The sequence below is a fragment of the Molothrus ater genome, chromosome Z (genome assembly GCF_012460135.2).
Source record: "Molothrus ater isolate BHLD 08-10-18 breed brown headed cowbird chromosome Z, BPBGC_Mater_1.1, whole genome shotgun sequence".
Classification (NCBI taxonomy): Eukaryota; Metazoa; Chordata; class Aves; order Passeriformes; family Icteridae; genus Molothrus; species Molothrus ater.
In genome coordinates, this window is record NC_050511.2 from 66,697,093 (window position 1) to 66,715,168 (window position 18,076).

Sequence of the window (18,076 nt, forward strand, 5' to 3'; positions counted from 1 at the left end):
TTCAACAAAACAAACATCTCCCACTCATTTCTGTGAATGGAACACAAGAGTGGTCCAAATTAAGAAACAGAAACAGGAAGGAGAACCTCAGAAAATCTCATCCTAGGCAAGATTTATGAAATAATTAACTCTTTCAATTAAACAAATGTTGGTAATTTGTTGCTATTGTTGTGGTTGTTATTTTCCTAATTTCTTTAATAAATCACCAATGAAAATCAAGAGCTTTGCCTAAGAGTAACAACTCCTGAAAAGCAAAGCTTATTTATGGTGAAGCAGAGGTCTCACCTGTTATAGCTTTCTAAAGCAACTCAAAATATTCCAAGACAAATGTTTCAGAATATATCCTTTAAAAAAAAACAAAAAAACCCTAACAAATTTCTGGATCACCTGAGCTTCTGGGCACAGAAAACTAGTTTTTTTCTTCTCAGATTTTAGCCATCTGAAGTAAGTTGGGTCTGGTTTCTTGACACTTTCCAGCCTATTCTGTTTTGTCATTGCTCTACAGAAGATGAAGCCAGCAAGAACTGGACAAAATATTTTTATTTACTCCATTATCACTGCAGATCCTTGTTGTCACTGCCCTCACAATTGTAACACAACAGACACCCTCTCCTTTTAATCACTTACTGATTTTGCAAACCAGATAAAGAATCCACCCTTCTTCAGTCTCCCAGAGAGCCCTCGTTGAATTTTAGTAATATTTTATGTTTACATCTAAAATAACTTATTTCTCATACCATTTGATGCTCGGCTCATTCCCTGCAAAGCACTATCCTAAAGAACATGTGCATTTTGCACTATTCCTGTAATTCAGAGTTCCTCTCCTTTCAGGAATTTCCTTCTCCTCCTTACCCAATTCAGCCTTTGCACGTTTTGCTCTCAAGCTCCCATGAAAGCAGAGAATCTCCCCACCATCAGCTCCTTCAGGCAAATACCTTTATCCCATCTCTCAAGCACACTTAACAAGCAGCCTCAAACCCAGGAATTTCCTCAGGACACCCTCAGGGATGCACCCACAATTAATCCTCAGACACCAGAATTGATGCCTTAGGATTTAGCTTTTATATTTTTCAATATATATATATAATTTTTTTTCCTGTACTGCTTTAGTGTGTAACTCTAAAACCCCATAGCCCGTCAACTACTGTTCTCCCATTTTATTCAGGCAAATCAGTGCTTCTCTAGGCATGAAACTGAAGGACACCAAACTGTCTCAGGCCCTGAGAGACATGAACAAATGTCAAAATTCAGGGGGGCCAAACTTAGAGTAAATGACTTCATTACCTGAAGCTGTAATTGGAGGATTAACCCCTGACACATAAATGGACCAAACCTTAACTGGGTGAAAAACTCGTGATTGCTTTCTGTCACCGTGATATTTTCTGAAAAATCTCTTTGCCAGCATTTCTTCTCCTGGGAAGATAAGAAGCCTCAGCTTCTCCACGTTTTGCTCCTCTAGAATGTGATTTGGAGAATTGTTTATCCAGCAGGTGAATTGTTTTAACTTAGTGACCAATCCCAGTCCAGCTGTGTCAGGACTCTGGTCTGTCATGGGTTTTTATTATTCATCCTTGTCTACCCTTCTGATGTGTCCTTTCTCTTTCTTTAGTATAGTTTTAGTATATCATTTTCTTTTAATATAATATAACATCATAATATAATAAATCAGCCTTCTGAGAACTTGGGAGTCAAATTCTCACCTCTCACCTTGTCCTGGGGACCCTCACAACACTGCAACAGTTTTCCATCTTGAGTGTAGCCTCTCTCGGAGGCTTCTGACTATTCTGACAAGCTGTACCTATTGAAGGCCTTCAATAAATACCCACTTTAATTCTCTTAATCTTGTCTAGCCTCTGTTCTAGGAACACATATCACTGGCTGGGGTCTCTGAACAAAGCACAAACAGGATGGGACTGCTGTGGAACGTGCCTTGAGCTGTTTGATTTTCCAGCACCAGTCTCATTCCATGGTTATGACAATGGGAAGATGCCACCAGCTCATGTCCCAGGCAGCAGACAAAGAACTTAATGTTACAACTCACTTTATAAGTTTTTTGATCAATCCCACAAAGCAAAAGCACATTGACAGTAGCTCTATCCAACCACTATAAGCACAGGTACCTTTGGTTAAACAATGCCTGCTTATTTCAAATACAATACCTGCTTGTGAGCCTTAAAACACAATGCACAGAGCTCTATTATTAAGCTTCAAACTTCCTAATGTCTTGCTAGATAGACTTTGCTGTAACTTTTCTGCCTGCCTTTTGCAGTTTTCTCAAAACCCTCTAATATTAGAGATTCCCACAGCACACTCCAAGCCATTATCACCATCAACTCTTTCAGGCCTTTATCCATCTCTCAAGCAGGAATTCCCTCCGGATACCCTCTGGGATGCACCCACACTTACCCCTCAGGCAGAAGGAGGAAGGCTCACCTTTGTAGAAGGGCCTGCCAGTGAGAAGATCCCCCCTGTTGGAGAATCCGGGGCCCCTGGGGCACAGGGCCCGGTGTTCCTGGGAGCCGGGAGCAGGGCAGCGCTGGCAGCCAAAGCCCCAGGCAGCTCCCAGGGCACAGCAGCAGGAATCCATCCGGAGCCTGCCGGGCACGGGCTGCAGACATTCCTCCTCCTCCCAGCGCAGGTAGCACTGCTCCGTGCGGATATCTGCGTTACACAACAACAACAACAAACAGGCTGTTATCCCTCTTCTCGGCTGTTTCATTGTGAAAAAATGCATATTTTATGATATTTTCACAAATATTAAAATGAGTATTATGTGTGTTGTGTTAGAAAGTAATGCTGTGTTAATTTTCTGAAGTTGTGTGTTAAATACAGTTTTAGGTTATAACAAAATGTTAAAATAGAAACTGTGCTATGTAGGATACTTTTTTTTCAGAAGAAAGGACTTGAACTGAGACAGCAGCCACAGGACACCTAAATCTTTCAGAGAAAGGGAATTTATTGCTCCCTTATCAGAAGAAACGAACTTCTTCCTGCCTCAGTCACACCAGCTAGTATTAAGAGGAAGAAATTGATGATGACCAGACAGAATCCTGTGTCTGAATAGAATTTATGCATCATGAATGAGGTGTATGAATATGCAACAGGCTGTTGTTTTTAAGGGTTAATCTTCTGTTAACGTGGGTCCTTTTCCGGGCTTATGCTGCCAGAAAAAGGTACCCAGGTTGGTTGTCCCTAACTCTTTGTTTCTATTGTCTCATGTTGTCATTATTGTCTCATATTGTCCTAATCCAAATTGTCAAAAAAACTTATTACTCTAATTATATTGCTATTTTTCTAACCATTTTATTACTATTAAACTTTTAAAAATTTAAAAACAATTGATTCGCATTTTTCACATACGTGCTGAGGCCTGAGCAGCAGGCCTCAGCCGGGCTTGACTTACAAGATGAATCCTGGGTACTGTGATTAACACCACCAGTATTATTTAGCTAAAAACAGATTACAAAGGTGCTTATGCTAGCTCTGTATAAACTTGCGTAGTTACCTATAAATAATGTATCAATTTAAGAAACTTTCCTAAGCGCCTTAGGATTTTACCTTGTATATTTTTCATGTATTTATGTATTTTTATATCATCCTGCAGTTCTTTAGTGTATAACTCCAAACTCTATATACAGTGCTAGCTACTGTCTTCAGATTTTGGTCAGACAAAACAATTCCTCTCTAGGCCTGGGAATCAAGGACACCTCACTGCCTCAGGACTCAGAAATGTAAACAAAAGTGAGTTGGGGGAAGCAAACTTAGGGTAAATTACTTCATTACCTGAAGCTGTTATGGACTTGTAAATGTAATTGGAAGATTAACCCCCAATATGCAACTGGACCAAACTTATAAAAGTATAAAAACCTGTCATCCATTTTGGGCGCAGCCCCTGCTGGGGTTTCGTATGTCTTCAGGAAGTATACCTGAAGGCCCTTCAATAAATATAACCACTTTTTATTCCCTTAATTTTGTCTGGCCTCTGCTTTTAGGTAGCCCTGGAAAAGGCATCAGATTCTCCATGAATAGAGGCCTGTTTGTGGGGTATTTGAGGGGAAACCCTCCAAGCTGAGGCCTGGGCCCTGGGCCAAGCCTCAGACCTTGCTGGATGGGACGTGTGCCACCAGATCCAGGAGTTTCTCTGCTAAAAATATAATCAAGATGCTTCGACTTGGTGATTTGGGCCTATAAAAGCTGGACTCACTTTTGGGGTGAATTTGCAGATCCCAGATACAGGTGGACACACCGTGTAGGATTTTCCTAATTGCTGGGAAGGGTTCTCCAGGTCCTTGCTGTGAATGAGGATCTGGATGATGGTGAAGTATTTAGGCAACTGGGGATGAATCTTTCTCATCACTAGCCTTTTCTCTCATATAGTAATTATTAGGTGCACTGCCTTGCTTACTTTTGCTTGTTGCTAAAGCCAAGCGTGTAGTTTTATTGAATGCATTATTTTACCTTTGTGTTGCCTTTGTACTCTCAGTAAGATGACACCATTCTTTCCATCGGTGTCTGTGTTTTTTAAATCACCCCCGCCAATTGGCAGAACACAAGCACACATAAACGCTCAGCTCCTGCTCAAGATTCTGCATTTTTGCACAATGTTCAGCCATTTGAAGTTGCTGATTTGCACGATAGTTAAATTTCTGGATCTTTCTTGTGCCACATAAAAGCACAAGAATTTATTTTGTTGTCTCCCATATCAAGATAAACCCTTACCCTCACATGATTATGCTTTTTAGGATTCTGTGTGTATTTGACAGGACAGACACATGTATTTCTTTACTGTACCAAGTATTCTCACTTATAAAATGATTATTTTATTTGATGGGACAGACACATCTGTTTCTTTATTGTACCATTCTGACTTATGAAATGACCCTTTTGTGGCTCTTGTGGTTAAAAAAGAAAAGGTAAAAAAAAATTTTAAAAAATCCTCCCTATATTTATGTTACTGAATTAATTGAATAGTGCAGTGAATACAGATTAAAACCAAAAAAGCTGACTGTTGTTAGGCTTACTGTAACACCAGGAAAATACAATAAGGTTTCCAGAAAAGTTAATTATGCTTATAATACTCAAGCGTCCATCCCATTAGCAGCAAAGCAGGTTAACCAGAAGACAAATCAACCAAGTATGCAGGCAAAATCTTGTACTTGTGTACACAAATGTCAGGAAAAGAACCACACACTGGCCTGTGCACTGAAAAAAACAAGACTAATTTGCACCAGCATATTTGTGCTCACCATCCATCACCCAGGACACTGCTGCTCCTGAACAGGAGTCAGAGCAGGGACAGCACTTTAGCACAGCCTACTGACTGCACTGAGGGCAAAACAAGCCTCAAAACAAACTCATTCCTCGAAGGAATCAACAGTTCTTCTCTGAACTGGCACAGATATTTGACACCTAAGTAGGCACGTTATCTGGGATAATTCAGAAATAAACCAGGCTTTCTTTCCAGCCCCTTGGAGAACGATTTTGGACAGCTGTGGGACACAGCTGTGAGAGTGGGGTGTGCGCTTACCTAAACACACTCGCCCTGTGCCGTCCAGGGTCAGCCCCTCGGGGCACTCGCAGTGGAAGGAGCCTCTGCTGTTGATGCACCGCCCATTGGGACAAACCCCCGGGAAAACCTCGCACTCGTTGACGTCTGTCGGGGACACAAAGGGTTCAGTTACCTGCAGGCTCCAAGGGGAGAGCTACAGCTTCGTGGAGAATTTTAAGTGACAGGAAAGAAATAACACAGTGAATCCCCTTTCATCACATTTTCAAATGGGGGGGGGGGGGGGGAAATGACATATTGAATGTAATATGTGATGTGAAGTAATTCATGCTTACATGAAATATGTATAAAATAAAGTTGTGAACAAAATTGTGTATGTAACAAAAATCAAAAAAGCCTAAGACCACTGACACTCAGGAGACAGACTGCCACAGCGAAATTGTGAAACTCCAGATGGCAGCAAGGAAAGGAAGCCTAATTAACAAGCAAAAGGACGTGGCCTGGTGCAGTGATGAGCCTTTCCCGGGACTATCCGGGGAACACTGCAAGAGTGATGAACACTTGATAAGCATCTTCAATCAAGTTAACCAGAGTCTCAGGAAGACGCATCTGAATATCGGGTTCCCATAACTCGATCAAACACCAGCCACCTCCCAGAAACAGTATTGACCAGCCCTGCACAGAGAAAAGAGACTTCATGCGTATGCGGGGTGACAAAAGAAATCGGGGCACCTCTGCCTCAGGCAGAAAAAACTGTATAAAACAGCATTGGTGAACAGAGGAATATCTGGCGTGATAGAGGTCGGATCAGGGTTCACCCAGCACCACTGTCTCTGACTGTGGCTATTGAGGACTGCATTTTCATGAAAATAAAACCTTTTGTTATTATTATTAATTCAGCTTTTTCATTTATTACATATAACATTGAGTAAGGAGCAAAAACTTCACCTTCACAGGTAACACCCTTGACTCTGGCAAATCCTCTTGAGCAAGCTGTGTCTGGAATCAAGACAGAAAGGTATTGTTACTGCTTTAGAGGGACAGGAAGGCAGGAGCAGAAAATTTAAAAACACATGTATCTTCAGAATTCGCTAATAATTTCACTTTGCAAGTTAGGGAGTGCTCTAGCCTCAATCAAGAAAAGTATTGACTCATATTTAAACTATTGACTCATGTTTAAACCAAGTGAATAGTTGAGGAAATTAATCTTAGACTGTTACTTTCTCATGTGCTTTCCTTAGTAAAATGATCAGCATCTAATCAGATCAGTCCCTGCACTCACATGTAGCTAAAAGGTAAAATTCCTTCAAGAGGCCTGAAGATTTAAAACTGTAGTCACGTCAATTATCAACTTTTTTTCCCCACCAAAGCTTAATAATGGATCTGAGCAATGAGCTTACTGGAGCAGATGCATGGAAAATGTAGCATCATATAATGATTTCAGAGCTTGCTGTAATTTCACTACTTGCCGAATAGGAAATTCAGAGCCCAAACTCATCCAATCTGAGCTGATTATCTATCTAGATTGATTAGATTTTGATCGGTTTTACCAGTCTAACCTGACCATCTGCTTCCTGAAGTCCAAAGGAATACCTTTGCTGCACTGCACAGTTAAGAGCTCTGCTGGATGCTGCTTGCACTCTGCTTGTTCAGGGGGGATACATGTGCCCACAGTTACTGTTCCAATTAAAATGAGAGGCTAAAACATCTTGACACCAGTTCAGCTGCCAGTGGCACTTTTCCAGCCTTAAGGGGATCAGTATTTTTGCCATAAACTAGAGTACAGTTAGCATTGCTGCTTCCAGCTTCCATAACTAGCCCTGAAATATAATAGCAGCACTATTTCTGCAGTCAATAATGGTACATGAGCTACATGTTCGAAAAGAGCTGGGAAAAAAAGTGTTAACAGCCCACACCATAAAAATGAATTTTGCCAGATATTTCACTTTACTGTTTTAGTCCTTTACCTCCCCATCCCAGTCAATACATAGTCCTTGTGGAGATGAAACATATTGTAGCCATTAAGAGGTTTATTCACATGTTATTTCCTGGTATGCTTCAAAGTTATTAGAATGATCCCCGGTGGTGCAGATTACAATTCTAAAATAGATAACTTCTGAAGAAGACAACTTCTTTTCATAGGTTTTTGGGAGGGGAGCTAGTTTTGGTGGTTTTTTGTTTACTTTAGTTGGTTGTTTTTTTTTTTTTTTTGTTTTGTTCTTTGGGGGTGTTTTTCTGTTTGGGTTTTTTTTTTATATAGAGAGATGATAACAATCTATTAGTGATACTTATTCCCTTCTCCCAAAAGATGCAGGATGGTGGAGCATACCCAGTTCACACCGTTCACATGGGCTGCCCCAAGCTGCTCCTAAAGTAGCACAGCACTCAGATTTCAGCGTGGCACCGTTGATGTTGACTTCACAGTGGCTGTCTCGGATATTAAGCCAACAAGTCCCCTTCAGGCTGTCTGCAGCAGAACAGAAGGCAAAAACAACACAGAATTGTCACAGCCAGAAGAGCTGGCATGCCACATCCATGACACCAGCAGGCAGAGTACCAAGGGAGCACAGGCTCTCTTTAAAAAGAAAAATCTTCCATTAGAGTAATTTTGTATACACTTTAGTTTAGATAGATAGTGCTATTTATCTAAACTAAATATTTTATTTTAGTGTAAAGGGATAGCACTACCACTGAAAGTGACCAACAAACCACACTGCCTGAGGCATTTTACAATCCAGGTCCCACAGCTGGCAGAGGTTCTTCCAGACACTGCAGTGGATATATTTATTTCTTTCAGCTAGTGACTGATCCATCTAAAATATACAAAAGCAGAGATCCCAGCATAGAACTCCCTTTCCTGGGTGTCTGCCTGAACCCTTTCTGAAATGCAGGTGGTTCTTGTCTCTTTCAAAGGGAAGCCTTCAAGGTTGTAAGAAAGTTTAAAAAAAAACAAAACAAAAACATGGTGGGTAGGAGTGTTCTGTATTATTTTAGGGGTCTGGTTCTGCTGCTGCATTAGCTACACTTTGAAAAGTCAGTCAGATCTCAAATCAGGTACATACTTTGTAAGTTTTACCTTCAACACCTTTACACTTCCCTACCTTACCAAGGTTACTCCTAAATGGTACAGCATTTATTGAGACAGGCAATCCTGTCTCAAGGATTGGTGATCAGACAGCAAAAGCAGCCTGTAAGGTCAGACCTGAAATGGGAGCTCAGCCTGGCCAGGGTTTAAAAGTAGGTGCATACTCAAGAGTTCAAAGTGACCCAGACAAATTTGATCAATAATGAAAGGAAAATAGGATTTGGCTTTAAGATTTACATGCATTGTATGTGCAAAAAGCCAGACATTTCACCAGTACCTCATCCTCAGGAACAACTTGCTCAAAATAGAATCATTCCAACTTATTTTCTTCCAAACAGCGTCAACTTTCTTACCAAGTTGTCATCTTAAAAAATTATGTGGACCCCAGGGAGCACAAACTTTCTTAGGTTAAAGCAACAGGGAAAAAACCTCACCCAACAATGCGAGTGAAATCAGCCCCAGAAATTGGGCAGGGTATTTCGTTAACAGCTAAGTGTAAAACAGTTCTGTTATTTAGACTAGCATTGGCCTCAAACATGTGGGACAGAGCACGCTTGGAAAGGTGCATAAATACAGAGCTCAATATTATTTCCTTTTACTTGCCAACTTTATAGGAGTGAAAAATCAAAACCAATATCTCAAAAATTATTTAAATTCTACAAATTAGCAGGTGCTTCTGCTCACACCAGCTGCATCCACACTATCCTGCCAAAGTCTGCTTGTCTTATCCTTTCCAGGATATTCCTTTATTTTGCATCATCTCTTTTGTTCAGACAAAAATCTTTGGTGGAAGAGTTATTATCCAACATCAAAGCATTCTTTCTGCTGCTCTTATCTCTTTGACTCACACTTGAAGAAGAATATAGGCATAATACAGGCAGATGGCATCCTACTTATTGTGCACTGTATGAACTCCAAAAATCTTAACTAAAATATGTGTAAAAAGCATGTAAAAGTGTGTATTTCAAAAAGCACAAATGGCAGTGTCCCTGAGGTATGGGCAATTCCCAAAATAGCAATGAAACACTTGAATATTTCAAACATCCTTCAAAAACAACTCTTTTTTTCCCTCCATGAGCAGGGTCTTAATATTGCAAAAGCTGCCCATGGGCAAGCAAAGTATGTCACTATCATTGCTGAAAGTTTTTATCTAGTAACTGCTGAACCTACAACCCTCATTTGCTGAAGGTTTGAGCTTAAATCTGAGTGCAAATTACTGTAATTTGAGCAATGGATTTTTCTCTATCTGCTCAGGAAAGCCCACAGAAAGAGACAAATGGCTCACTTCTTTGCTGAATAATGTGGTTCTGATTCTGGGTTCTGACATGAGAGCAAATTTGAAAGTAAAAAATAAACTTGTCAGAATTGGACATTACCTTATTTTGATCATTCATATGCAGAACACAAAAAATCCTAAACCTCAATACTATTTTATATTTATACTTTTACTATTTATATTTAGGAATAAGGTATCTGTTGCTACAGCAGTGCTTTACAGAAGCAATCTGCAAAAAAAAAAATAGGGCAAATATATTCAAGTTTTTCTCTATAGGGGTATTGCAGGAAAATCAGCTTGAGATTTAAAATGGCATACATTTGATAAGAACACTTCTAAGTTTTTCCACACAGTAAGTCACCTGTAATCTCCAGCCCCTCACTCATTTTTCAATAACCCAGCCTGCCCTCCTCTCATTGCTTCCAATGCCAACGAAATTTTGGCCAAGGTGGAAAAACTGGGCTCTAGCAGTAAAAATCTGTATGTCTTGCACCAGCTCTACTTCTGACCCTTCTGTCTTAACATATTCACACTTTTGGTGGGAAAACATGGTTCCTGAGACAGTTTTTGTCAACATGAAAAACGAATGATTAGGCTCACAGTGTGTTGCTGGATCCTGTTCTTCAGTTTTTATCTGACTACTCAGCTAATTTTTTTGTTTATATTTTATGTTATTTGTCACTGCTTTTCAGGCCAAATGGGACCTCATACTGTAAACAATCCAACAAAAACCATTTGCAAAGTAAATCCAGAACATTGTTATAATTGAGCTCTTTGTGAACTTGTGGCCCCTTTGGATGTAAGAACACAAGATTGAAAATAAGAGGTACAAAAAGCATATGTTTAGCATGGTTATATCAAGAAATCAGCATAACATGAAAATTACAAAAACAATAATAAACTTCACCAGCCAGTAATGCTACAAGGAAATGTAAGAGAAAGCTTAGGCACAAAAGTAACATTCACTTAAAAAACACATTAAGGTATGGAAGAATACCATAATTAAATGGGAGCTTGAGTCTTTGCATTCGTTTTTCCTCCTTACAAAAATCCTGACAAGAAAATTTGAATGAAAAATGCCAAACAAATCCATATGAAAACAAAAGTAACATTTAAGATTAGCATCACCCACTTAATAATGACACCCACTTATTCATGACCACTTATCAGTTGGAGCACCACACATATCCTGCAATAATTTCAATTATGCTATACAAATAATATGAAACAATGGCAGCTTATAAACACCTGCAAAGTACAGCAGAATACAACCCTTTTGAATTTTCTTAGAAAGCCAAGGGAAAAAAAACCCACATTAATGAATGGTTTTCAAAAATAATGGCAATGACATCCTGCAGACAGCTGTTGCTGCTTACTCCAATAAAACCTCTGCAGCATTCTGCTTTTTTTCCCAAAAGAATCCTCAAAGGATGCTAACATTTTTAGATACATGTAGAATATGTATCTATATATATAAATATAAATAAATAAATATATATGTATATAAATTTATATATTTTTTTAATAAAAAGGGAAAATGAAAGGAGGAAACACCCACCAATACAAATCAGTCCTGTAGGGTCCAACTTGCTGCCAGATGAACACTCACAGTGGAAGGACCCAAGGTTGTTCCTGCAGGCACCATTGACACATGGGCTGCTTTCACATTCATTTATATCTGTAATCCAGAAACAAAAGGCATTATTAGGACTAAAGAGTGCCTCTGGGAAGTATTCCATGGTAATTTATACCCTCTAAGTGCTGTTGGGGGACTGTGAGGGACCAGGACCGCCTGAAATATTTGCCCCTCCTCTCCTCCCAGCAAGTTTTGTATCAAAAGGTACAGGGACAGACAGGTAGGCTGTATTTTGAAGTACACATATTTTGGAGGTGCTAATTAAATGGCCCCGTTCTACAAGGACAATTAATTTCCAACAGCATGGGCCATGAAGTTCTCCAGCATCAATTACAACTGTCCCGTGAGAAAACAAAACTCTTTGCTCACAGAATGCAAATGCATTCCCAGCCACACCATGCAGAGAACAAACAAAGCCCTCATTGTTTCTGCCATTTATGGCCCCATAAGAAGAATTAAGAAAACCCTGTCAGAAGCAAAATATCACAATGCTGGGTGCAATTCTCTAGTTATGGAAACACTGAAGAAATAGCAGTTGTAATTGGAATACTGTAAAGGGTACTTCTCTTTAACCCCAAAATCCTGTTTTATTATCCCTGTGAGATTTTTAAGCTTGTTCACATGCAAGAAGAGGACCCCTGCAGACAGCATTATTTGCTGATTTTTTTCTTTTAAGTGGAATCAGTTTTAAGATTGAAACAATGCAAACACACATTCACTCCAAGAAGAACTGTTGATGCATATCCACCATTTTCTTCTGAACTCAACTAATCTATTTTTTTTTATATGCATCCTGAATCAAGCTATACATTCTAATCCAACCAGTTCCCTTTGGCAGGCTTGAAGTAAAAAATGTTTAGTGCTTGTTTATATTTGCTGGCAGTGCTTCAGGAATATCTTGTAATATCTATAAATTAAACCATCTTAATTTAAATTAATTATAACCTAATGTAGTATCTAGCTAAGCACTAGAGATATTAATAGCATCAAGAGATCATTTTCAAGACAAATTGAAATGCCCTCTGTATGTTTTTTAAGTTTTCTAAGAGATACAATTTGCTATTTTTTTATGATGCATCAAGCCTTCCTTTCAGCAGAGATGTGCATCACAGGAAGCAACAAGTATTTAAACACATATAATAATAGGAATGTATTAATTAAAAGATAAAAAAAAGAAAGCAAGAGAGAGAGAGAGAGAGAGGATAAAACTGCCCAAAATCAGTAAACTTTAGAAACTGTGGTATCTCTCTTCATGCCAAAAGCAAGCACTTAATTTAAAAGCCAGCTTCCACAGATCCTTTACTTAATGGACTTATCTACAAAGAGCAAATAGGACTTGGCTTTGACTGTCAACAACTTTCTGAGCAATGACAGAGCTTTATGTTTCTGAAGCCTGATTTTAAGCTATGGATTGCCCATTTTACAGATTAATCATACACAGATACAGGGATGTAAGATCTAAGAGGCTTTATCAGGTCAGGACAATGTGTCTCATTGTTAATTCTGACAGAAAAAGCTCCAAGTCCCTCTGCATCCAAGCTGGCAACCTGGAGTGCTCACCAGCAATTCTCCTCCCCGTGGATATATTTTATACTCTATTAACTCAGTTTTTATCACCCAGGGAATGCTCCCTGTCTCTGTTGCTTCCCACTCTCTGGTTTCCCCAGCCAGCAATACCTGGTGGTGGGGAGGGCTCTCTGCTGCTTTTTGCAGAGAAACCAAAGTGGTCCCTAAAACCATAAATCACTCTGACACACAAAAAAAAAGCAATCTTAAGTATCTACTTTATGTCAAATAATCCTCTGAATGGAAATGCTCTGAGACAAAGACACACTTTTGCTTCCTCTCCATCTGCCATCTTGCTTTCAGAAGTTTGTCTAGCTTAAAAAAAAAGTGAGAAAAAATTGAAAAGACAGGACAAACTAACAAAACAGAAGTGATGTATTCCCCGTCCAAACAATCACAAGTGTTCCTCCCTTCTTTAAATAAGTTGCAACGTGAGAGAAATTTCCATGAGGGACCAGGCATCATCTGTGAAGGTACTTAAAGCTGAAAATGGGTGATTTTCATGTGAAGTGTCACACTGTCAGCTGACCTCACACAGAGGTTTGCACAGGCACAACCAATGTGCAAGACAAAGTGAAAAGCAGACAGGTGTCACTGTCCAAATCATCACTTCAAGAAGATACATGAAAGTTAAACTGCTGCACATTTATGGGAGTAACATGAGGTTGTCATGCCTATCTTTGATTTTCCCTTTGGCATTTAGCAAGGCAGGATTACAATCAGTTTTCTTCTAAGAAAAGACATCTTTTTGTTTCAAATTTTCAGAGTTTAAATGAAAATCTGAGAAAAATAATTGAGGGCCACACCTGGAAGCCAATGTCCCTGAAACTACAACCAAAGAAGGGAGTAAGTGGAGATAGAAGGGCAAAACCTTTCAACACCTTTTGAAAAGTAGAGTCAGCTCTCTTGGCTTCATGGGCCATGCTCCAGGCCTTTCTGCATTTCATATAGTTTAGCACTATGCTAAGTAAGAAGGAAAAAAAAGAAACAAAACCAAGCCAAATAAATTTGGATGGCAATAGGCTGATAATAGTGCATTGACTACATCCCAAAATCGCCATCCAGGAAAAAAAATAAAATTAAATGATATTAAGTGCATGTCAGCATTAGTGCACTGCTGAATCAAATGAAAAAGTATCACATGCACAATGTAAACAAACTCCAAAAATTGTTTCCCTACAGCTTCTCATAATAATACTAAATGGTAATTTTTAAAAGAGTAAGCCACAAACCAAATAGATTTTAACACTATTTTGTATGGTAAAATAAAACCTGCTATGTATGAAGATATTTATTGAGGTGTGTTTTAAATTTTTTTTTCTCTTAAGTGAAGTGAGTGTACATTGTAAACGTCAGAGAAAGAAAAATTGAAACAGTCCACTGTACATTCCTGGAAATGAACTTCAAAGCACATCTGGTTTACATTTAACTAGTTATGTCACTGGAAACACAAACTAAACCATGGAGCTTGTCATAAAAATCTCAACTTTCATAGACTCTGGTGCCTCAAACAAGTCTCCTACTCCTCGCAACAAACTGATAAAAAATTTCAATTGAACTACAAACAAAACAAGAATTTTGTTGTTTCTTCAGAGAAGAAGAGAGTCTTGCTGATGAGAGTCATATTAAAAATTTCTTGGTGACTAAGAAGCATCAGAGCATTTTCAGTGCTCAACACAGAGCTCCTGACTACAGCAGGTTTTTACAACCAGTGAACTTACAACTCCAAAACGAATTATGAGAAACAGGATTTGTGCAGAAAGAGAGTAATTTCTTTCTCTGCTGCCAACCCAGCATTGCTACTGCCTAGCCAATGTGAGTAAAACCACAACATTTAATAGTTTTACAGGCACTTTTACACAAAACCCCTCCTGACCAGCTTTTTTTACCACACTGGCTAAATTTAGATGTCAATTTAAGGACAAAGACTCAAGATTATTAACAATAATAGTGTTATTACCATTAAGAAATAAATCCAAGTTTACTGTTTGAAAATGCAGATACATTTTATTTCAACAGGACTGGCTGGGTTGTCTGCATTCTGGCTTCTCACCCATCCAGCTTTAGGTCAGTGTTTTATGCTCTGATGTTCTTGGTAGTGAGCACCTCCCCTGACCACACTGCATCAGTTTCTCTGTCTGGAAGATTCCTCAAGAAACATGTGCATTAAGGGCACACAATAAACTGTTTTCACAGACAGAAATCTTGCAGTGCACAGACACAGACCCTGGAGGATAAATTCCTGAGCACAGGTAGGCACTGAGACAGCTTGGCACAGAAAGCTCTGTAATTCCACGAGGGTTGGCACAAGAAAAGCCCCACTCTGAACAAGTGGTACCAATTTGTAACATTCAAAAAGAGCAAGAACTGACCTCCAAAGGGGTCCTCTGAAACCCACATGTATTAAAATATAAAGGAATGTAATTTCTTTTGCATAGAAGGAGTGAAGACGTTTTGTGTGGAACATGTGAATGATTTTATACTGCCAGAATTTAAAACATTTCTACTTTCCTTTCTATGTGTTTGCTTAGCTGTATGGCAGTAACTTCTACATGATCAATAATAATAAGGAGCTGAGGACAGTAATATCTTCCACCACTTAGGAAAAATCTGGATGATTACACTGGTTCACATAACAAGTGTTTTGCAACGAAGAACTACAGCTTCCCCATCACTCAAAGAAATGCAAAACCATTTACTATAAAAACTTCCTAATGATTACAAATACTGAGATTTACTGTGGAACTAATTAAAAAAAAAAGGAGAAGACCAGTAAAACTGTACATCTCCTAATATTAATTAAGAGCTGGCACATAAGCTAATGCTTCTAATTTAACTTTTTTTGGTACAGTTTTCCGTGGTTTTTTTTTAATAACTAAAATTGCTCATTAGTTTCTGCTATACGACATTTTTGCTGCTTTACCATCTGTAGTAATGTATTAACTAACATTGAAGTACTAACTAACATAAATAGTAATATTACTATTTAGAAAGATTATTTATAAATATTACTATTTATAAATATTACTATTTATAAATATTACTATTTATGAAGAAAGCAATTTGGATTGTACTGAAAAAATGAAGGACAATTTTAGTATTACTGGGCAGTAACACACAGGGTCTGGAATGCATCACAGATAATAGGATTTGATCTAGAATTAACTATCACCCCAGAGTGAAGGGAGAGAAGAAGGGAGAAAAGAAAAAGGAGACTCTGTGATCAAGACAGATGCATTTCCCTAAATGGCAGATGTGGTGTTCCTACTATGTGATCAAAGGCAACCACGTATTGTAGGCTAAAAATGTTGTAGCTAAGCAAAGGAAAACATTATCACATCAAATTAAATTATTACTTTGAAAGAAATTCAACAGCAACACCCAACACAGTAAAAAGCAGGGAAATAAAAAGAGAAATGCGGAGATTTATTCAACATCACAGCTCTCCCTTTTCCTCTGGTGTCTGCCATCGCTCCCGCGACGGTTTCGCTTTGACGTGGCAGAACAAGCAACAGGTCGGACAGGACGTGCAGGTTCCTCACCTTCACAGGTGTCTGTCTCCGAGCTGAACAGGTAACCCCGGGGGCAGGAGCAGCTGTAGCTGCCCGGGGTGTTGCGGCAGAGCCCGTTGTCACACAGCAGCCCGTTCACAGAGCACTCGTCAATGTCTGCAGGGACAGGAGACAGACCATGACCAAAAATGACAGCTCTGGCTTGTAAAGCTCTGGCTCACTTCCAGGTTTTTACTGCAAAGATTTCTGCTCTGCCTTTAAAGTTTTGGTTTTTTTGTTTTTTTCACTAGCAAACACAAAAATTAGTTCACGGTTAGTCTTAAAAGAATAATTATGTTTTCCTACAATGACCCTGACCTTGGCCAAATGACAATGATCTTGGTCATTTCTATGACTGCACCATATAAACTAATGGAGGTCTATTTGCTCTGAAAACAGTATTTTAATTACTTCTTTTATTTAAACACAGGAACAGCAGTGTGTTAATTACTGTTCTCTCTTTTATGGGCTAAAATTGTTTTTGTTATCCATGAAGTGGATTAAAATCTATCCTGTACGGTTGATGCATGGCAGCCATCTCAAGAGTACACATACACCTCCCTTCCAGAGGAGCACTGAATTTAAAAAAAAACATGATTAAGACCAGGATATCAAGCACACTGACTAGGTACAGTAACATAATTCCTTGAACTCCCTTTAAACTAAGTGAAAGTAATTCTAATTAAAAATAATGTGTCTTCCTCATTGCCCTACTATTTATTCTATGAAAGATGAAAATTATAATTTTAAGCCCTTTCCTTTAATGCTCACCACATGTTAAAATAACCAATGTGTATAAAAGAATACTGATAAGATAAGCCAGGATAAACATGACATTTCATCCTGCTTCAGGTTGTCTCTTCTTTATTGACTGCTTGATTTCCCAAACCTAATATTGCAACTGAAATCTTAAACAGATTTTTAGAGAGTTTTTAAGTTTAAAAATATAGAAGAAAAGTGAGAATGCAATATAACTACAATCTGGTGAATTTTGGTTACCCCAACTTCTTCAGATTTTCCAAGCTGTGCTTATCCTGTAGGATTCAGACAACAAAGCCTAAATTTCCCCAAATGATGAATCCAAGATTTATGTCTGGCAGCCATAAATTTAAAAAAAAGCTCTTCTTTCCTAACCTGTCTCTAATCTAACTTCATCTGATTTCAACCAAGGAAAGGAGGATAAATTTGCAAACTGACATTTTCAAGAGCAATTCTGAGCCTGTTGTCATAAAATCCTTTGGCCCCAGCTATGCAGTGTGATGAATGCATTATTTCATTAGAATCTCACAGAATAACTTCAGATTTGGACTGTAATCTGTTGGGATAAGCTCTGTAAAATACTGAATAATGCATTTATGCTTTAAACCCACTCAGACCTCACAAAAATTCTGTCTGCATTCTGACTGATGACCATTTCTATTTCCTGGCATCTCATAAACTGTGCCATTAATTATAA

At 38.7% G+C, this 18,076-nt stretch overlaps 1 protein-coding gene across 1 annotated transcript in view; it reads right to left on the reverse strand.

The window, feature by feature from the left end:
• The window catches only part of FBN2 (fibrillin 2), a 123,031-nt gene that overhangs the window by 47,769 nt on the left and 57,186 nt on the right, over window positions 1–18,076 (reverse strand). Inside the window, exons 19-24 of the mRNA XM_054517971.1 lie at window positions 16,612–16,737; window positions 11,426–11,545; window positions 7,836–7,973; window positions 6,455–6,505; window positions 5,528–5,653; window positions 2,434–2,661 (exon numbers count right to left, since the gene is read on the reverse strand). Coding sequence (XP_054373946.1) covers window positions 2,434–2,661; window positions 5,528–5,653; window positions 6,455–6,505; window positions 7,836–7,973; window positions 11,426–11,545; window positions 16,612–16,737 — 789 coding nt within the window. The remainder of the gene's footprint in view (window positions 1–2,433; window positions 2,662–5,527; window positions 5,654–6,454; window positions 6,506–7,835; window positions 7,974–11,425; window positions 11,546–16,611; window positions 16,738–18,076) is intronic.